We start from the raw sequence: 23,303 nt of genomic DNA on the forward strand, positions 1-23,303 counted from the left end.
ATGCCTTTTCATGTGGAGGGGCTGGTGGCCATAGTTGTATTCTACCTTGCTATCCTGGCAGTTGGGATATGGGCTGCTTGGAAAACCAAGAATACTGGCAGCGAAGGAGATCGCAGTGAAGCTATTATAGTTGGTGGAAGAGACATTGGCTTGCTAGTTGGTGGATTTACAATGACCGGTATGTAAAAATCTCTCTTTTTTTTTCTAGCTTGTCAGTTTTCCATCTGAATGAAAGATAAGCGTAATCTATATTTTGAATAATGCAAAATGGAGGAAAAAATGTATACTTTTGGGGGGTCAATGCTAATGCTACTTAATGAAAAGTCAAATATAACATTATATAAAAACATCAAATACTTTAAAATTGTGGAGGAAGAGCATATTCTATTTCTTCTTCACTGCTTTCATATTCATCTGTAAATCAGATACGTTTGGGACAGAAGTGGTTTTATATAGATTACTAAGAAATCTAATTCTAAAATAATTATTATTGTTGTTATAGCCATCCAAATGGTGAGTTATTTTTGTTTGATCTGAGTAAACTGAAAGTTTATATGGAAAAAAGATGGGGGGGGGGCCTGTATCAATTAAGAACAAGTTTTAAAAAGAAAATTGGCATAAATCCAAGCATGTAATTCCACTAACTTCAGCAAACTTGCTTTGCGGATTCTTTTAGCTTCTTTTGCAGAAGTTTGACAAAATAATGCTTACTGTGAATAGAAGTATCAGTAGGAAAAGCCTGGGTGAAGAAAGATTTCATCATTAATTTTATAAACAGTGCAGTCTGTCTGACTCAGAGACACCCTGCAGTGATAGACGACTGTTTGGCCAGTTGAACCAGATGGCTTCCCAGGGTAAACAAGGGGTCCACAATATGACCCAAAATTTCAATTAATGTATGTTCACGTATGTCATTGGATCAAAACCACAGTATAAGAAGAGTGAAATGGCCCACCATTTTTGTTTAAACAAATTAATCCAATTTGAGAGTTGTAGCAGCTTTGTCAGAATAGTATTTAGAATACCAAAGAAATGAAGCATGCTTACCTAAAATTAATCAGGTTGCATTTATGTTTTGTTGTTTTGTCGCATTCTGGTTTCACAATTATCTAATAAGGAAGAGACACATAAAAACTTGCCCCAAAATTCTGTATTCTTTAATCAAGAGAAATTCACATTCACTTAAAGAGGCATTTTGCCAATTCAAAGACTGAAGATTAGGATATGGAGTAAAGGATGTTTGTCAAAATCAGTTAAGTTTGAATCCAGGCTGACATTCTACTTTCAGCACTTTGCTGTAATGTACTGTGTCATCCATTGGCTACTGAAGCAGTCAGATGTGACTAGATTTTACTGAAGACAAGAGCTGGTTTGACTGTTTTCTGATGAATGAAATGTTTTCAAGAGCACCAAAGCCAGAATGTTTTGCAGAGACTTATTGCTTGCCACAAGACTGTAATTGTTAGTTAGAGAGAGTGAAGAAGAAACAAGACATTCCCTGTGTAAGTGGTTATGACTAACAGCCTTGTCCGTAGAAGACACAACTTTTAGCCTCCTTAATCCTATTTTATAGAAATATACATATATGTGTGTATATATATATAAATAAATACACACACACACACACACACACACACTTATATATATAGTAACAACTGAAGCAGAAGAGAGAATTGAACTGGGGTTTCCTATATTGCAGGCAATTTCTATAACCCACAGTTCACACCTACACACACTCATCCCATTTCATGCAACCTCTAGAGATGATGTAGTAAATCATCTCTGCGGTAGACTACCAGACAGATCCTAAAACCTTGGTTCAACTAAAACAGTCACAGACTTTATAGTATCAGGATTTACATGCTTGCTCACCTCCGTGCTCCATAAAAACAACTGAAGCTAATTGAGATGATGAGTAAATTCCACTTTCAGTTTCAGTGGACCCACGCCTGGGACACAGTTAGGTGTGCGCATCAGTCTACACAGTCAGGGGTCAGTTTGAGTTTTATCTCAGGGTAATTAGGATACTCAGTTTGTAAAGCCATAGCAAAAAAACTGTGAGTGTTGATCATAATCAGCAATAGTTTTTACTAAATGGTCACACTGACCAAGGGTTTATTTGCTTCTTTAAAAATGATAGGTTTGGGATTTTGTATCTCACAACCATGTCTCCAGAGTTACATGGCTGTTCCAACATAGTCTTTCTGTTTTACAGTTTTAACTGTCTAAATGTAAGCTAATAAGCAAAGCCTACCTGATAAAAGGGAGTATAAACTAGAAAGTTTTAAAGGTCACCAGAGAGTATATTGTATGTATGTATTTGAAGTACTTTTGGTTATGAGATAGGGCCTAATTCTGTCTCTCTTGTCCAAGACGGACATTACCATGTTTCTTGTGTAGTATCTGAAAACAGCAGCAGTTTCTAGGGCTACTTGGGGAAACAAAACTGAGCTCACTCTATAAACTTAAAATCAAATTCAGAGCATAAGCATCATGACTTCACAGGAATGCAAGATTTCTGAGTAATTATAGCTGATTTTCTAAATGGTATCTAAAAGCCTTAAAGTAAGTACACTCCCTGTGAATAATGTCTATGGACATATTTGGGTGCTTAAGAAACAGCTCTATCAACTAGCTACTAAAATGCCTGAACACAATGCCTACTGAAGGCTGAGCATATCAGCAATTATCAAAATAGAAAGAATGAGAAGCCTGAACTGTGGATGGATTACAACAGCTCATATTAAAATGAACTAATGCAGTACCACAATACGTATGCTTTAATTTAGGTGGGCTTAGTTAAAATATTGCATTAATTATTAGCATTCCTTAATTTGTGGAATGAAATTCCTAAATGGTATCTGTGACAAGCTTGAGTCTATCCTGATTTCTGTGATTGAGATTAAACACTAAATTAAGTATTTGAGATGGCATAATCAAAATGATGACAAATACAACCAAAACAGTAATGATCTATTTACATAATTTTCATTTTAGTTGAATGGAGCTATGTATCCTTCCACAAGGAAGAAGAAACATTATCTATATTCTATTTTCTGTAATCACTAGGCCAGGAATTTCATTTTACAGAACTTGATGAGTTTATTCAACGGTTTGAGTGATCAGTCAAGGGAATATTTTACAGAGAAGTACCCAAACATCTGATCTGCTGTTATATATTGGTGGACTCCGAGGAGTTTCTGTGTTCCTCATTTGAATTAGGAACAAAATTCAACTGCATACCCTCAATATTTTTCTGATCAATAACATCTTTCAGGGTGTGCTTTAAATGGAAGTTGGTATTCTCTGCATGTTTGGGTCCTTCAGAAGGTAGGCAGAGAGAGGATTAGAACAGATTACCACATGAGTGTTTCCACAGATTATTAAATTTGTATTCCTTTTGTCTGATTTAAAAAAAAAATCACCAAAGAAAGATATTACACTAACTTTAAATTGTGGCTTAGCAAACTAAGGATCAGAAAATTAATATCTAAGGATGAAATCCCATTCTATCATATCCCATTATTTCCCTTCTAATGTATTTATTGATGTGAATGTGCATGCTGACTATCCATTCTCTCTCCCCCTACCATCCCCTAAAAAAGCTATGCAGCACCTTCCTAAAGCTCTGGGGTCCTTGTCAGATGTTCCAGAACAGTCTCGTGTATGCAAAAATTGATAAGCATCTATTTTTTATCCCCCAATACAGAAATCAAGTAATCAAAAATGAAAATGAAACTTAAATCTTCCATGCCACCCTACTAACCAATACTTCTGAAACCATGATGCAAGTTAGCATCAGGTTAAAAAAAAAATACCCTTTGGACTACTACGTAATCAAGATGTATCATGATTAAGTGGAAGAGAGTGGTCAGTTAGAGTTCCATGAAAATTATTTAGAAATTTTAAATGAATTTTTGTTCTCCTCCGCTTGATTCTCTTAAACACACAGACAAGTTTGCTGCTTACACTGGCTGCTTGGAAAAATCTGAAGAATGTTTAAGGAAAATAAATCTCATACAATTTTGAGTTTTTACACAGAAAGCCTGAGTTACTCTTATCGTATATGTGAAAGCAAAGGCTTCTGAGACAAATTAAAATAGCATCACAAAAATTTGGTACTTGTAGTGATCTGCCCTTGTTCAAATACAGACTCAGTTATGAATTCATAAAAATTACTCATTATACATTAGAGAAAATCAAGAACTATTTGCAAGGAATCTGCAAACTGGAAAAGATAAACTTAATCAAGTAATTTGTTATGAATGATTTTTGCAGATCTAATCACAATACATTTCTGTATTTGAGAATGTCTTTCAGTCATATTGTAGTTCCCAGATTCTCAAATGAAGAAGCTCTCTTTAAGGCAGAGAATCAATTTAAGGGCCTGAGGCTGATATATTAAAAATATTGTTGATTTTTAATGAGATTAAATCTGAACTATTACAGATAGCACAGTTCATTTCTGGAATCTGTGTTCAGGGTGCACAAAAACAGATGTGTCAAAGTTCAAAACTTAAAAATCTGGACAAAACCACTGCAGCACTATATAGAAATGTAACATTTAAGGGACTCGGAGTTTGCTCAATCTGCTTATTGTAGCCACAAAATAAAATTAGATAAGATCTTAAAGACAGGTTTTTTTCATAAAGGTCTTAGTAAAAGATGCATTCATTGCATTCATTACACTGTTGTCTAATCTAAATGCTCTGGGCTTTCCCAACAGGGATGACTTTATCATTGTATATTTATTGTTCTTCTTCAGATCCCCCCTTCCATCTCTCCTTTGACTAATGCAAAGAAAATGATAATGGTTAGTGAGCTGATCTGCTTTGTCCTTGTAAACAAATAGTGCGGCACTCAGCCCTCACATCTTCACCGACTATGCAGAGGCTTAGATGCCTTGGTCATTGTCCGAGTCCATCTGGTTTCTCTTGTCATATGCTTAGGTTATAAATTCTTTGAAGTAAGGATTATTGTTTATAGATGGATGCCCTGCCTGGGACTCATACAGTAATACATATGGTAAAAAATAGCAATATTGTAAGTGACGACAATTTCATTCTAGAAAGTGAGAGAATTTCCTTCTTCGTGTGCCTTAGAGGTTTTTCCACCTCTTCTTTTTCAGCCACCTGGGTTGGAGGAGGTTACATCAATGGGACAGCAGAAGCTGTATATGTCCCAGGCTATGGTCTGGCTTGGGCTCAGGCACCTATCGGATATTCCCTTAGTCTGATCGTAGGTAAGCAAGGAAAAAAAGCTAATAGTCTTTCATCTTAAAAAATTCTGATGACAAGACCATCATCTGAAATGCTGCAACCAGGGTGTGATAAAAGGCCAGTGAAGTAAACTGGATTCCTTCTGCTGATAGGCTAGGCTCTGAAAAAGAAAAGCAATGCATGAATAAATCGCTAGAAACTGTTTGTTATCTTAAGTTCCCCAAATGCCTTGACAACACCAGTCAGATTGTTACAACCTCACTAGTGAACTATGGAGACCACAATAAAAAAGTTTTGGGGGTTTTGTAATATATACTCAATTTTATATATTCAGGTTTACTTTAAGTGCCTATATGACCTGGAACATGATAATATCAGGACACTTCAAAATCTTAGACCTCAAGAGTGGCAAATATTCCTGTAGGTTAGGGAAGTGCTTATAACTTACAGATCTCCACAGAGAGTCTAATTAATATGCCTAATTTTATGCAGGAAGTCTATAACAGAACCAGTCTATTGCCCTAAAATTGGATTAACCTTCTTCTTAAATGCAGTATGAAGTTCCAAATCATATGTCAAAATGCAAATACTTAATCCTGCTGTGTGCAGGTTCAGTGTCTAAAATAAAGACAGCATAGCAATTTTCAATGCTGTGCCTCTAATCCCAGAAATGTAGTCTCAGAACTTCCTTATTTTCCTTAAAAGTAATAATAATAAAAAGATTCTCACCATGTCTCAAGCACATGGTGCAGCTCTTAGCAAAACTATTGTGCTGTGAGTCATCATGAATATGCCACAAAGCTATCAGCTGCATCCTCCAGGTTTGTGAACAGATCATGTCCTTAAGGCAAATGCTTATGTAACCACTTAAAAAGAATTTGTTTGTAAAAAACATTTTGCATTTTTCATCTTTTATTAATATGATTGGTGTGTTAGCCTTTCTAGTGATATTTGATTTCTCAGTCTATTTTGAGTCTTTTTTTTCATGTTCCTTCCACTTGTGCAGTCCCTTTGTTTCCTCTTCCAGGTCTTCTTGCCCTTTTTATTTCTTTCTGTACAACTTGGTTTCCCTCATGACTCTTTGCTCCCCCTGGAAATGCTTTCCTACTCCCTGTCTCCTTTTATGCCCTTTCTTCCCAGGCAGTTAACTTCCACATCATGGATATTATTCTCTGGCTTGTGCATGCCAGCTCGAGTTCCATTAGTTGTTCCAATCCCTGAGAGTAACTCTATTTCACATAAGGAAAACAATAATGGTAGATGCCTGCCTGGAGATCAGTTGTTGTCATTGCGAGGTCATGAGGGTCATGATCCGTTGATGTCATTAAGAGGTCATTAGGATCATAGCCACAAGCATCTTCCTGCTTCCTAGCCCCTGTATAACTAGGACACATTAATAATAGCCCCCAAGGGGTTGTGTTAGCCTCTCCCCTCATTTCCAGCTGCTTTTAAAGAAATCCAGACTTCTTCATTGAAATGGTAAGTGTAGGTAACTGCAGAAAAGAGGAAAGTCTGTATTTTGTGACCATATAGCTCGCTGCAGAGCACAGTGAGCAAAGCGTTTCTGTAGTACATGCAGACGGGGAGGAGGGGTTGTTTATCCTTTTTTAAAAAAAAAAAACTAAATCAAAATTAGAAATAAATGGCTAGAAATATTGTTGCTTTAGACTGGAAAGATTTAAGACTGGTTTAATCTCCCTTTTCATTCAATGCTCCACAGTATACGGCTTTTCCTAATTTTTCATGCAGTTTAGTTTTAAAGGTTAGAATAGCTCCTATTTCCTTTGATAGGTGATTTAACTGCCTAATAGAGTATACTACCAGTGGCTTTTTCTTTTTCTCTTTTAATTGTCTTCTATGATGATGATGTAACGACTAGAATAGGAACAGGATTCATGAACAATGCAAGAATAGTAGAAAAATTGCTGGAGGGTTTCTGCGTCCAACCGACCTGTCTAAAGACAGAGTAACATAAGGGGTATAAATGATTTTTGATTGGTAAAGCAGTATCTTCTCTTCAGGGAACTTTATAAAATGGAAAGGTATGAGTGATATGAGGCAAGACAGAGAAATTTGGAAAATGTTCTGTACAATGAATATATCATGTATGTTGTGACAAAGAACCTAATTAAAGGTCACCAAATACTACGCAGTTGATTTTATTAGGAGCTAATTGGTTTCCTAGTTTTATGAGTGTAGCATATATATTACACTTCAGCAGTTTTATTGTAATAGAAGTCTACTTAGTTATAGCCATGAGCAGATCTGAACTATACATTTCAATAGTACTGCTATTTCAGGTTTCCTGAGATATATCCTTTTTTTCTTTCCATACCAGAAGGAATCTAAGAAATTTGAGGATTTTTGCACATATATGTACATATCCAGCCCATATGCCAGCCAGTCAGAGCAGAATTGCAATACATCAGATTTCCTGAACATGCACAGAAAGAAGTGTATGACAAATGTTTAGGGAGCCTGACACCTGCAGAACCAAGAAGGCATCTGACCTACCCAGCAGGTGTAGTAGGACTGATTTAAGCATACATAATAAATCTGAAATGTCCTGCAAGAATAGTGTGGACTATGCCATGTGTGAACTCATATTTCTGAACCAGGAATCCCAGACAGTTTTATGTTTAGAGCAAAAATTAAAAGTCAGACCCATCATCATGCTGGTTTCAGTACTAAGTAAGAACAAAATTAGGTAGAAAGCCATTCCCATAGGCTGATCCAAAATTTGACAAAACTTTAACAGCATTCATAACAGCAGGTCGAGTAAACTGAACCAGACAAAATAAAATAAACTTCTTTTTTCATTATCAGACCGTAGATGTTAATGGTGTGGGTGTGCTTATGTGACTCTGTAGATAGACCTAAGGTAAGAGTTCTTAGAGGATATTTTAATTGTACTTATTTCTTTTAAAAAACAGTAACATATTTTTCTACCTTTAACTTCCAATCAGTGTTTTACCCTTTCATGGCAATGCATTTCTCCACTGCAGGTGGTCTCTTACACTGCTTTTCTTTGTAGGTGGTCTGTTTTTTGCAAAACCCATGCGATCCAAAGGCTATGTAACAATGCTAGACCCTTTTCAGCAGCTTTATGGAAAAAGAATGGGAGGGCTACTCTTCATTCCAGCTTTAATGGGAGAAATGTTTTGGGCTGCTGCCATCTTCTCTGCCTTAGGTAAGGAATGAGCAGTATAAATATTAACTTATCACAGGTGGAAAGGATTAAGAAAATCAGAAATGCATAAAAATCATGACTTCAAGTGCTAACCATGCTAGCTAAATGATGCAGAGCATGGCGGGTGTCTCAGACCCATGGTACTCAACAATGAGAACATTGCTCATCTTGGTTGTGCAAAGACAGCTAAGATGTCTATTCATTTTCAGTTACCCAGAAGGGGTCCCTTTTCAAAGCAGCATGAAAAGATTTAACAACAAATTTTCTTTAATTGTAAGGGCGACATGAGTGATTGCAAGTGTTCCTTTTACGTCAAGGCTGACCAAGCTTCTCTTTTCCTATGTAGAGATCACAGCAGCTGGTATTAATTTCTTTTAAAGAGAGGATAGTCGTGTAGCATTATTGTCAATTGCTCTAAATGAAATAATCCTTTGCATATAGGAGACCTAGATAGACAGAACTTTCTATCACACAAATTATAGAAGTAAACCAGATGCTGATCAATAAATTCAAGTATTATTCAATTCTAAATTCCTTTCTACTTGAGAAAAATGGAGAAAATACTTAGGATTCAGGAAAGGATGTAGAGAATTAATGGAACTATGACTCAATAGAAAATCACCCAACTACTCATCCAGTCCTTAAAAAAAAGCAGTTTCCAGGGTTTTTAATTATATTTCAGGCCTAAATTTCACTACTCCTTCAAGAACTGAGAAAGCCCTTGACTTGAAGCACCAGCAGTTGACTTTTACCAGCTAATCATACTTACAGTGCACATGCATGTGGTAATGCTTTCTAACACAAGCTATTTTAAACAGAAAATAAACTTTGAAGGCACTCTCCAACTGTGTTCTGATGAACTGGAAAGCAATGGGGAGCTTGTTTACCATAATTTCATCACAAAACCCTTAAAGGTCTAAGAACAAACTACATGCTGAGGTGATAGGAGTTGAATAGCTTGAAGAACTCTCTGAGTATTTGGAGTATACTTTCTTTCTGATTGAGGACAAGCTGATCTGTGATATTTCAAAGCAAGTGGTGTGAATGCCTTTCTAGTAGGGTTTATATTAAAAGCTAATAGTTAAAGATAATAAAGGTGACTGAGAGTATCTATTTTAACTGTTCTGTGAATAGACCTAATTATATTTTACCTCCTAATCTGCACACCTATCCTCACCAATGAAGATTTAATTCCAGTATTCTTCACCAGGTTGTTTATCTTCTTCATGATTCTTTGTTTGGCAGGATTGTAGAAGGGAAAAGCAGGGCTTCCCACATTGCGACAGAGGTCCAAGGCTGTACCCTTTAAACACATGAACCTTGAAGGTCCACTGTACGACAAAATGCCACCTGGCAGCTCTCTGCTGCTCTTGCCAGATCTTCTTTGTCTGTGTGGTTAGGCTACATCCACAAATGCCTACGGGTGCTAAAAGTTATTGCAAGATGTTTCATTTAAATTATTCTGATCAGAGGGTGTGGAATATTTTTAAGTAGGATTTATAAAGACTAACATCACTTAAAATAGCTAATTCATCTAAGACAAATGTATATCCATCCTGATATGTGCTGGAAAGGAAACACAGCAACTCAGGAGGTTTCCAGAGTGCAATGATGATAATTTCCTGACACAGGTGATTGATTAGTTGATGAGGGAAGATGCTCTGCTGGACTTCATACTTGCAAATATGGAAGAATGGGTGAAAGTCGGGTTGCAGTGACCATGAGATGGTAGAGTTTAGGATCCTCAGAGGAGGGAGCTGGGCAAATTGCAGGACTGCAACCCTGGACTTCATGAGAGCAGATCTTGGCCTCTTCAAGGGCCTGCTTGAAAGAACCTCATGGGAAATAGTCCTGACAAGAAGAGGGGTCCAGGAAAACTGGTTGATTTTCAAGGATCACTTCCTCCAAGTTCAAGAATGGTCTGTCCCAAGGAGGAGAAAATCAAGCTACGGCAGCAGGACATCTGCATGGATGAACGAGGACCTCCTGACTAAATTCATACATAAAAGGAAAGTGTACAGAGGGTAGGCAAGTGACCTGGGAGGAATACAGAGGCGCTGTCTGAGTGTGCAGGGATGGAGTTAGGAAGGCCAAAGCCCATCTGGAGCTGAATCCAGCAGCAAATATGAACAGCAACAAGAAGATCTTCTACAGGTGTATCAGCAGCCAAAAGAAGGCTAGGGAGATTGTGGGCCTGATGCTGAATGGGGCAAGTGCCCTGGTGTCAAAGAACATGAAAAAGGCCAATATACTCAATGTTTTCTTTGCCTCAGTCTTCATTGGTAATAGCAGCCTTCAGGAACCCCAGGCCCCTGAGACCACAGGAGAAGTCTGGAGCAATGAAGACTTACCCTTGGTGGAAGAGGATCAGGTTAGGGAACCTGGACATACACAAGTCCACGGGACCTGATGAGATACACATATGAGTGCTGAGGGAGCTGTCCGATGTCATTTCAAGGCTACTCTCCATTATCTTTGAAAGGTTATGGAGATCAAGGGAGGTTCTTGAGGACTGGAAGAAAGCAAATGTCACCCCTGTCTTCAAGAAGAACTTTTGACACTGTCTCCCATAACATCCTCCTAGACAAATTGATGAAGTACAGGCTAGATAAGCAGACTGTGAGATGGATTGAAAAGTGGCTGAAATGCCAGGCTCAGAGGGTTGTGATCAGGGGCATGAAGTCCAGATGGAGGCCAGTCACTAGTGGCATACCCCCAGAGGCAATACTGGGGCCAATACTGTGTAACATCTTCATTAATGACCTGGATGAYGGGACCGAGTGCACCCTCAGCAAGTTTGCAGATGTTGCAAAACTGGGAGGGGTGGCTGATACACCAGAGGGCTGTGCTGCCATTCACAGGGACCTCCACAGGTTGGAGAAATGGGCTGGCAGGAACCTCATGAAGTTCAAAAAAGGAAGTGCCAAGTCCTGCACCTAGGGAGGAATAACCGCATGTACCAGTACAGGCTGGGCGCTAACCAGTTGTAAAGCAGTTTTGCAGAAAGGGCCCTGGGGGTCCTTGTGTACAACAGGTGGAACAGGAGCCAGCAATGTGCCCTTGCAGCAAAGAAGGACAGCAGCATCCTAGGCTGCAGAAGACAGAGTGTAGTCAGCAAGTGAAGGGAGGTGATCTTTCCCCTCTACTCCACACTGGTGAAGCCATATCTGGAGCACTGTATCCAGTGCTGGACTCCTCAGTACAAGAGAGATATGGATATACTGCCCAGTGACAGAACAAGAGGCAATGGTCACAAACTGAAATACAAGAAATTCTGTTTAAAACTAAGAAAAAACTTTTTTACTGTGAATATGGTCAAACATGGGAACAGGTTGCCCAGAGAGGTTGTGGAATCATTGTGGCATCTCCATCCTGGAGACATTCCAGGCCCAACTGAGCAACCCATTCTAGCTGACCCTGCTTGGAGCATACAGGTTCGATTAGACGATCCCCAGAGCTCCCTTCCAACCTCAGCAATTCTGTGATTCTGCAATTCTATCAGCTGTTCTGTGGATACTAACTCAGCAACTGAACATTGCGGTTTCTTTTCTATAAATGAAATCTGCTTCATCATGTTTGAAGAAGTGCTAGGTTTCTAGACTGACAATGGAAGATGGATTCTCCAATTTGCAAAGAAACCACTTTGTCCCATGTAAACGATTCAAGGGCACTTCAGAGAGGAGAGTGGACAATTCTCCCTGTACAGCTGATGGCTGCTGTACCATTCCTTCCCTAGACAAAAGGGGCTAGTTCAGAGCATAGGCAAGATATGAAAGAGTGTGATGGTATGTTGAAGCAGAACTGCCTTGGGCCCAATCCTCTACTGCAATGGTACATTTGCTCCCATGCATCTGTAACTTGGCCAGGGAGGCTTCAGTTGTGTATGCATGGCTTCTTTTCACCAATATACCTGAACCAAAGGGCAGAACATGAGACACTAGTCATTGCAGAGGTTAAACAGTGTAAGGGAAGACTGGTGGGAGCCTTCCCTCCTACTTTTTGTAAGAATTTGCAAAATGGCAGACCCTAAACTTAGAACAACAGGAGCTTTCCTTTTCCTGCTCCCTTCAAAGGTGCAGATGGAGCGTGGTGAAGATAGAGAGGGCTATACCTCCATGCTGTCACCATATATCAGACTGCATAGCAGACCAGCACCTGTATATGCAGATTCTCCCTGAAGTGATTTGCTTCACAGAAATGAAACAAAGGTGAGCGTTGTGGTCAGACATACAGTGACATACAGTGTTTTGTTTTTCCCCATAGGTGCCACTATAAGTGTGATCATTGACATTAATATCAATATTTCGGTCATTATTTCTGCCCTGATTGCAACTATGTACACTCTTGTGGGTGGGCTTTATTCTGTGGCCTACACGGATGTAGTCCAGCTCTTCTGCATCTTCCTGGGTCTGGTGAGTTTGACTTTTTTTTACCCTTCTTTGTTGAGGCATAGGGGATTTTGCCCTGAGCATTATGACAAATGCTGAGACCTAGTACTTACAGCTTAGATTTTGAACTATATCTACATTGAAAGGGAGGAGAAGGAATATCTCCAGTCAAAGAGCAACAACTTTATGGAGTCTGCATTTACATCAGTCTACAGCCCATACTTTGACTGCAATGCTGACAAGAGGCCTAATTCTTTGTGGGTTTTTTAACCAGTCTGATAGTGCAAACAGTCTTGTAATTTCCCTGCTGGGTATAAATCTAACTTAGGATAGGACTGGAGCTGGCTCCATCACTATCTGTCCCTGAGACTGTGGCACAGACACTGGGAGGAGACATCAAAGGCAGAGAGCAGCAAGGAAAGCAGTCCAGAAATACTGGAATTGGAACTGGAGAGCTGAAACACCCTCCCACTTCTGTAGGTGTACCACCTACCCATGGCAGCTAGGTTAACCTCCTGTTTTAAATCACCTTCTTGATTTTTCCCTCATTTCCCTCCACCTGTCATGGAGACCATAGCCTGGAGAGCCTTACCAGATGACCCTGCTGTTTGAATACGGTGGTACGAATATCATCTCATCAGCAGTTAATGATATGCTATTGGGTGGCCTTTTGTTTTTTTACTGCTGTTCTTTAAGGCCTACTTTGAAAAACATTAATGCAAAAGATCTCTGGGGTCGAACCATAGGGGCGCAATGAAAGGAGCCACTGCCTTTGTTTGCTAGTACCAGTAATAAATAGTTGCAGGTGTGCAGGGATCTGAGACATGCAGAAATAAAAGGGGTGGCTGAAGGTAAAGGAACTGAATGGCACCTTGGGGAACCAGAGTTGTTTCTCTGCTTTCAATAGAGTTCTTGTGCAGCTCTGGGGAAATTGCTTCAGCCAGAGCTTGCACACAGGTGGTCACTAACCATGTGTGAGTCCTCACTCTGTGGCTTCCTACAGTGAGGCCTGTTGCCTTATTTACAGAAATGCTAAGCATTCCCAGTTGTAACTGACTTCATCAGAATCGTGCTAAATGCTCTGAAAAAGCAAATCCAAGTTCCAGCTGGCCACCTCAATTGAGTAGTTACTCCAGATATTATTCACTAATACCTTTGCTCTTCATGTGCACAGTGGGGAAAATACTATTCCTTTCCCTAAATTGTCTGTTAATATCTGTGAACCATTCTGTTTCCACAAATGATGTGCATTACAGAAATTCCCAAAATAAAAAATAAAAACCTATGTGGAAAAATCAAAATACAGAAATGCTTTTCCAATGAGGATCGCTCATGCACTGCATAAGGCCCTAATCCTGTGGGAAGAATAATGTGTGATCCTGTAATGAAAGGCAACATGAACCTGACAGGGAGGGGGAGGCCAATGAAGGTTGCATAGCAGTCTTTGGAATGCTTGTTTTTGTAGCTTTAATGGTGTTCTTTTAATTCAGGTCGAGCTCTTTATGTAATTTCCCATTTAAAATAAACAACAATAATGTCATGTAGAAGGAACCATTTTTATAACCTACTGGGGTTTCAGCCCATCAGTGGGGCTGCAAGCTTTACATAGCAGTCCTCTGTATAGCAGAGGTCCATAGCAGAGGTCATGCTCTAGGTGGAGTGGTTTTAGATGAGATGGGAGACTTCCACAGTGGGTGTCACAGCAGAAGATATCACAGGCTCAACTATCCTGGTTGCCAATCCGGACTCTTGAAGCGGTTTTTATTCCCTTCGGCGCAGACCCTTGCTGCTCTTCCCTCTTATGTCTGTTCCTCTCCTACTCCTTACCCTCCCTATATTCTTGCTCTTATCATCTCTGATCCCCATTGTGGCTCCTCATTTCAGCCACATCCTCTTCCTCACCTCTCCATACGTCTCCCAATGCAGCCTGCCTGCCTACTATCTGCTATCCAGCTTCCCTGGCTTTATCTTTACAACCCCACGTAGTCTCTCTCCTTTCCTCCTCACCTTCCTTTATCACATCTGCAATTCTCAGCTCCAGTCTCTGTCTTAATCTTGCCCAGTGAGTCCTCTGACCCTGCACTAAATTTCCGCACTATTTACTGATCTTCTCCTCAGTTGTATTATTAATTCCCAGTTGTAAACTCTTTGCCCACCATGCATAAGTCCTCTTCTCTGGCTTCAAATCCCATGAGTCTCAGTTCCTCCTGGCTACCTGTTACTTCTGCCCCTGAGCCTCATGTCCTTGGTTTCTTTTCCCAAAATGTAGTCCCAATTTCTCCTTCAACTTCACGAACCTTGGTTTTATTTGCTCTGCATTCAAAACAGCAAATTTGCTACTCCACTTGGAAAGGGCTCAAAGAGGAAACTGGGCAAGAGAAGGAGGGAATTTGGGACTATGTCTATATTAGCAAATTAAATAGTGCGAAGGTAAAAACAAAAGATCATCCACACTGTTTAATTATTAACATAGTTCTGGCACTGTTTTGGCCCATGCCAACTAATACTTTCCCAGATAATTCCCATGCTCAGTTCAGGGCCTAGCCAGGGAGGATTCCCAACAAGTAGGGGATGCAGCCATCTATTTTGGCAGGAAAAGGGAGTCTAGCTGCAGGGACATAAGCTATGACATGTCAGTGAGCTGCAGGGCCAGAGTATAGGTCTTGACTTGTTTTATGACTAATGCAGAGATAGTCCCTGAGACCACAAAGAACTAGGTTGCTGTCAGGAACCTGAGCAGATTACAAAAGCTCATAATGCATTTGCAATATAGTCCCTATTAAAACCTGGGCTGTGGCATGCAGGCTGCAGATGGACTCTGTAGAAATTGACTTTCCTAAAATTCTCATCTGAGTATGTGCAAACTGCTGTTCTTCAGAAGTTTATCACTTGGACAAATTTTAGATTTGAGAGCAAGAAATCTCTTTAGATTTGATAAGCAAGAAAAAAAATCCATTTCACATCCTTCTTTCCTGCAAATTTTTCAACAAAAAGAGTGTTAACATCCTTTCATTTTGACAAGATATACTTTTTTTTCCCCTCAAAATGTCTTGGAGATGGTTGAGACATTTTGGTGATATTTCCCAGAAAAGCCCAAGCAGACACCAACCAGGGAAAAATTATGCCCATGTCTTAAACTGGCAAAGTTTAATACATAAATGAAAATGGAATCCAACTGTATTTGATAAATAACCTGAATAATAAGCAGTGCTGCCAAACATAGCAAGAATTCATATATTCTTCATATAGTGTTGCAATAATTGTGCAACAAAATAGAGGGAAATGTGTGATTTATCCACTCTTTGCTGCTAACCCCAAACACTTAAATGTGATCATTTGGATTATGGTAGTCTGCATGTTTTTGGATACCATTGGAGGCTTAAAAGTGTGCTAGAAATGGTGTATTCCATACAGCACAAACCCTGGTTTTCATCTCAGTAGAATCTATGCAGAATCTAACCTGGGAGAGTTGACGACTTACTCCATTCTGAAATGAGCTAGAAGGTAAAATAGCATCCATGCTCAAAAAGTCAGTGGGTGAAGGAAACCCACCTTCTGGCAGAAACTTTCTCTGGGAAGGTTTTCTCAGTTGATCTTTTGGCCCCGATCAAAAAGCAAGAGACTCAAACTAGTCCACAGCCCAGAGTGGGAGTGTTCTCTAGATAGAAAGTGCTGTAGCACTGAGCTGCCGGAGCAAGAGAGATGGGGATTCACCTACAGCACCTCTCTCCTGTCACCATATAGTTTTGTGTTGAATTAAAACCCTTTCCCAAGCATTTGGGTGTGTTTTTGATGTCTCATACTTGTTTACTGGCAAATCCTGGCATTATTGCACAAGTTTACTTGTAGACATTTCTCTACAGTACGGTCCAGGAGAGGGTGTAAAGAATACCCGTGGAGTATAGGGAAGATGTAGGGAAGATGTATAAATGTGTCTTTCCTGCTGATAGTATGATTGGTTTCTTTTTCCTAAAGCTTTCAAAAGTTTGGGAAACACTGATTTACACTGATTAATTCTCATACCCACACTCTCCAAAACTTTACCTTGGAGATGAGAGGTAAGCTATCGATTACCATTATCATTATCCATTATCTCTGGATTTTAGAGTTGTTTCACTGGCACATAACTTGACTATTCTGCAATTCAACTTTGCATTTGATCTGTAGCTTACTAGAAGAAAAACAGACCAATGTTAATATTATAATTTCATGAGTTTAACGTGCCTTGTTTAGACCTCAATGAAGCATTACTCTTTGGTTACAGTGGATCAGCGTACCTTTTGCAATGTCACATCCTGCAGTGACAGACATTGGGCTCACGGCTGTGCACCAGGTGCACCAAGCACCTTGGCTTGGATCTATTAACTCACTTGACATTTACACATGGCTGGACAATTTCCTTTTGCTGGTAAGTGATGGCTTGTACGAAGGAATGAAGCGTTTAAGAACTCATACTGTGTTACTGGAACATCTGAAAGAAGTAGAGTCTACTTAAGTGTTTCCAGCAAACTGAAAACTTTTAGCCTCTTGATGCCTGCTAAATATTTCTGGGCATATGAATGATTTTAGTGAAACATCAGAATATTGTAGCGCAGCTGTCAGAGTCAGCGTCACCAGTAATGCAATTTAAATATCATCAGGCTGAAAGAGTTGACTTATGCTAAAACTAATTAAAATTGTGTGGCTAATACCTAACTGATGTCATTTTTGGCAAAGAAATATATGTATTGCAGGAGGAAATGCATAAGTTTATACAAGTGATTAAATATGCCTTAATTATAGGAATTATAATTATAGGAAAAAGCTTTGCGAAGATGGATGGATGAATTCATACATACACACGTGCCAGAATGAGCTGAGAGCTTTCATTATTTAAAATCTATGTATTGCACATGGGACTGGTGGTTATTAAGTACTTTCCATTAGAAAATCTACCACATGTACAAACATTTTCCATTCCCAGTGCCCCTGAGCAATTCTACACTGTTTTTATTGTCATATTCTAGTCTGGGATTTCTTTCTTTTTTAAAAGTAATTTCAGCCAAAAATCTTCAGAGTTTTGTGATAATTGAGCTAGGAAAATATATTGTTTCATCCAGCTTAGGTTTTGTAGAGATACTCAAAGATCCAAATTATGACACTAGCTCAAATAGCTAAATTTGATTTGGTAAAATTACAGTTTCATTTCTGCCTATGACCAAATGAATTCTCTGATGATGCCAAATTATGACATATTTTCTTTTCACTCTGCTTGTTTCTTTATAGATCGAGAAATTTACACATATTTAGAAAGCTTTATTAAAGGAATATTATTAAGATTGCAAAGGAAAATACTCATAAATAGCATGTCAAAATCAGAGTTGCTTGTGCAACATTAATTTGGTCCCTGCATGAGCATGAAACACATATGAAACACCTGTATACACACTATTAGATCCATATGCCTCCTGCCTCATTCAGCATGTAGAACTGGACAGTGCACATTTAGGGAGAAATTAGTCTATTCACTGTTTTCTTTCCACGCTATTTAGTCATAAGTCCTTCTTTTACTTACTGGAGACTATTCAAATCCTGCTCTGAAGATGAAATTGTTACCACTTGGTTTTTCAGCCTTCTATAATACTTTTTTGTGTCATATTTTGTAGATATAATTTTAACTCTAGCAGGATCTTCTCTTATATACCCAACCTAAAAGAAAGGTTGCCACCATAAAAGAAAACTTTGGTTTACATCTTTGAACTTACTTTGTATTGGTATCATACTTGATTGAGAATGTGGGAGAATAATTTTTCAGGTTCTTGTGTTAAATGTTTATAGAACATGTTGCCATGTTTAGATGGCCACAAGAATTCGTGAAGGAAGATAAAAACCTTGCTTTCAAATCCTATCAGTGACTAAACTGATTGGGGTGGGAGGAGGGTACTGAAGGCCAGATTCTCCAAGTATGAAATATGGCAATAGTATTTTATGACTTTTTGTAAGACTTTTTCAAATATTTATGCAGCTCAGAATGCTTTGGGATTACAGGCATTACACATGTGCAAAGTATTGATGCTAATTGTACAAAGGGATAACCTGTCTAAAAGAGTGGAATTTAACTGAACTTGAGAAATCCTAACATTATTTGTGAGAATGAAAGTTACAGCTATTATTGACTGACTGACATTCAATAAATAAAAGAGCAGCAAATGGGGAGAGGAGCATATTCAAGTGATGCTTCTATGTGCTAACTGTATGATAGCTGACTGTATAGCAAAGAAATCCACTGTCAGCCCCCAGTGACGGGATGCTGCCCATTGTGTTTGCAGACATTAGGAGGAATCCCATGGCAAGCATATTTTCAGCGAGTTCTTTCTTCATCTTCTGCCACATATGCTCAAGTTCTGTCGTTTCTGGCTGCTTTCGGCTGCCTTGTGATGGCTCTTCCTGCAATACTCATTGGTGCGATTGGAGCATCCACAGGTAAACAATTAAATATAAATATTTAAATAAATGTGTGAAAAATCCACAAAGCTTACGGTAGATAAAATCTAGCCAGGTAACACCATTAATCAACTCCTGACTTGTTAAATGGGAGACCACACCAAAAAAAATATATTATGAAATGTTTTTCCAAGGCAAATTGTTCCTATCCCAGTTGCTGAGATGAAATTATTTTGCATGTGCAAGGTACCTACAAATGTAATATTTCTATTAATGTTTTGAGTTATATCCTAGTACTATCATTTGGTCATAACAATAATAACTGCAAAAACTGTGTATGTATTGTAGTTGTTTCAGGGAAGCCATTTATCAAGGATTTCTCATCTTAACCACAATATCCTTGTCAGCTTCTTTGTCATAGTGAGAGTGATCTCCATCACAATGACCATATAGCTAAACTGTAGAAGCCATTTTATATTAGAAATGCTTGACATATAGCTCTGAGCTCTAAGTCTGTAATTCAAGAGAGTTGTTAAACACATCCCAGACCAACATGGATCCCAGGCTTGTTTTATTGAGGAAAATGATATTTACAAGTAATGCAAACTTTTAATTTTAAAATTCCTGCTGGATAACCACTTGCTGTGGTCAGATTTAGCTTAGAGATGAGAAAAATGATGAGCAGAATTAAATCTGCCTAACAGAAATCAGTGGGACAATGCCTCCCTGAAATGTCAGTCACTCCGCCTTAGCAATGATTTGGATTGGTCATTGAATGGGAGTGAAAATATGACAATGTGAATAGTTCATTATACATGAAGTCAGGGTATATTGTAACTAACGATTCAACGTATTGATGTCCATATTGCAGCCTGGAACGAGACTGAGTATGGTCTTCCTGATCCCATGACTAAAAAAGAAGCAGATATGATTTTACCAATTGTGCTTCAGTATCTTTGTCCAGTCTATATCTCTTTTTTTGGCCTGGGTGCTGTATCTGCTGCCGTGATGTCGTCAGCCGACTCTTCGATTTTATCAGCAAGTTCTATGTTTGCTCGGAACATTTACCAGCTCTCATTTCGGCAAAATGTGAGATTACATTTTCATTTTTTTCACTTTTAGAGAAAATCTTAGGTGACACCTTAACTAGATGAAGCATAGACTGTCATTGCATACTGAAACATCTCTTCTGTGTTCCTGTCTCTGACTAGAAAAAGTATAGCATTTCTTTCCTAACAGTATGCTGAACAAACTGAAAGCCATAAAAATATTTATGGTTGTGACTGACCATAAGTGAAGAAGATATATTAGGGAGACTGCTTTCAAGTGTTTTCATGGCACTGCAATGTATCCAGACAGTTCCCAACTATTGCTGTTACCATAAGTTTTACTTAAATCCTTAATGAAATGAGACATCTTTCTGAATTATTGATTTATCAGGAAATCAACTGACACACAAGAAATGCACAGAATGGACTAGTAAGTGGACGTTCTTCTCAGGAAGAGAGAGATTCTGAAACTGATAGTGTTTTTCTGTTGATCCATATCATACTTATTTTTTAAAAATTTATTTCTACCACTCTGTCTTTGTTTTTTCCTTGCCATGCTATCAAACTTTTCCTTATGCTTAAAGATTAAGGACTTTGGGAATAGCAATCATAACCTTTGATTTTTTTTTCCTCTGTGTTTGAGTTAGATATAGAGACAGAGATGGAGATATTACTTTGTAAATTATTATTAAATATGTCATGCAAAATTTCCTTTGACAATGTAGTATCCAATATAGACTATGTTCACAAAAGAAGGCATATATATATATAAATATATATATATAAACAAACCTAACACTGCACTCTTTTTGCAGGCCTCGGACAGGGAAATCGTGTGGGTCATGAGAATCACTGTTTTTCTGTTTGGAGCCTCAGCAACAGCAATGGCATTGCTAGCTTCATCTGTGTATGGCCTGTGGTACCTCAGCTCTGATCTTGTTTATATCATCATATTCCCTCAGCTCCTGTGTGTGTTATTTATTAAAGGAACCAACACCTATGGTGCCATTGCAGGATATTTATTTGGCCTTGTTCTCAGAATAACTGGAGGGGAACCGTACCTGTACCTTCAGCCCTTGATCTACTATCCTGGCTGCTATCCAGATGAAAATAATATCTATATCCAGCGATTCCCATTTAAAACACTTGCGATGCTTACCTCCTTCTTTACTAATATTATAGTCTCCTACTTAGCAAAATACTTATTTGAAAGTGGGACTTTGCCACCAAAACTGGACTTCCTTGATGCTGTTGTTGCGAGGTACAGTAGAGAACACATGGACAAAGCAACTCTTGTAAAAAGTGACAATATTGTATTAAATGAACTTGCACCTGTGAATCCACGGCACAGTCTAACTTTGAGCTCAACTTTCACAAACAAGGAAGCCTTCAATTATGTTGATTCGAGTCCAGAACTGTCCAACACTGAAGATAATTAAAAAGTCTGGTATCCACAGACAAAGCAGTGCAAAACAGGATATCCTACAAAGAATAGTAAGAGACATTTTATCAGAAGAAAAGCAAGAATTGGGAATAAATTGCCACTGCACAATTCTTTAAGATGGTTCTAGGAACAGGAGCATCCCATGGAAGAAACTGTTTTGTGTTATTATCTAACACATTGGATTAGATCATAGAGTATTTATCAAAAGATACACTCAGACCCCATTCTTTCCACCCAGAACTATATACCATAAAATTTTAAAAATATTTAAAACTGAAAATATAAGTAACAGAAAAGTGCAACTGTTATTTAACTAGGATATTATGTGAAGAGATTATAATACAGTCACTCTGAAATACTATCAGTCAACATTTTATTGGCATTAAGTGAAAATATATTGTCACAGCTATAAGTGATTTATTACAAAAGAGCTAGTTGCTTGAGCCAAGACAGGTAACTTCCTTGGATTCTTGGTCTGTTTTTTCCTTATAATGAATTTCAAAGAACACCAATTTAATATTTTGTTATTTGTATAAGACAGTGAAATGCACAAATAGTAATAAATTCCTTAAAGGAGTGTTAAATATTTATTAACAAGTTAAAATAAATTCCCAGTTTAAAATCATGTTATACCTTATGCAAGACAACATTAAGCAAAGTATGTTAATATAGGTGTTCTTTTTTCCTAGTCTTGAGTGGCTGCCACCAATGGAGGATAAAAATATATATATTTTATAGCAATAATTGGAGTTGAAGCTCAACTTGTAAAAAATGTCAAAATTGTAGGCTTTTACARACTAAATATAATATTGCAGTGTTGAGAGAAGAAGCCTTATCTTGACTTGTCATCAAAATGAACATTGAGTGAAGCACTCTGATGCCATTCAACTGCAGCAGTGAGCAAATATTAAAAAGTAAAGAGAGTCAAGAAGGCCACTTGAAACAGAGGAGAGGGTTTTCCATGGGGAAAATTCCCATTTTTCACTCAATAAAAAAAAATTCTTAAAGACAACAAGAAGTCTTTGGGGTTAGACTTGCTGGATTTAATCTGAAAAGTGTAAATTTTCTATGGAAAATCATATCGTCTCGAAAATTTGACTTCCCACTGGAAAACAGGCTTGCTGAACAACTTTCCACATTGTTATGTGGCTGCCTCCAAAAGCAGTACCAGCTTGAAGGGGAACTGAAAGTAAAGGCAAATCCACAAGCTTAGCGAATTGCACGGTAGTGTCTTCCACTGAACACTGTACTCCGTTATCAAGAGCTGTCCTCCTGGGCAATCCCGGCACCCATGTGCAATGCCAGCACTGGCCAGGAGCAGGCAAGACTTCACTCATAAATGACAATGATGGCCAGGAGCAGTAAAGCAGGGAGATTAGGCCCCTTCTGACTTTGCCCTGACAAGGAGGGAACACATAAAGTTGTTTCTGCTTGCCCACGGCCTAGATGTTTGTGTCTGTCCCCATTGGTACGTGCCTTCCACAGTGGGAGATCTAACAGCTAGATTTCTGTACTATTAACAGTTATGCTCCAGTAGTTCTTTTTATGCTCTACACATGACACAAAATCTTCAGATGAAATCCAGCTATC

At 38.6% G+C, this 23,303-nt stretch overlaps 1 protein-coding gene across 1 annotated transcript; it reads left to right on the forward strand.

The window, feature by feature from the left end:
- On the forward strand, positions 1 to 21,708 carry SLC5A7 (solute carrier family 5 member 7). Its single transcript, XM_026084185.1, has 8 exons — positions 1 to 178; positions 5,129 to 5,242; positions 8,254 to 8,409; positions 12,673 to 12,821; positions 17,062 to 17,205; positions 19,106 to 19,259; positions 20,092 to 20,309; positions 21,085 to 21,708. Exons 1-8 carry the CDS (start codon positions 1 to 3, stop codon positions 21,706 to 21,708), a joined length of 1,737 nt encoding a protein of 578 aa, XP_025939970.1.
- Positions 21,709 to 23,303: the final 1,595 nt, after the last annotated feature.

Source organism: Apteryx rowi, unplaced genomic scaffold (genome assembly GCF_003343035.1).
Source record: "Apteryx rowi isolate R43461 unplaced genomic scaffold, aptRow1 scaffold_629, whole genome shotgun sequence".
Classification (NCBI taxonomy): Eukaryota; Metazoa; Chordata; class Aves; order Apterygiformes; family Apterygidae; genus Apteryx; species Apteryx rowi.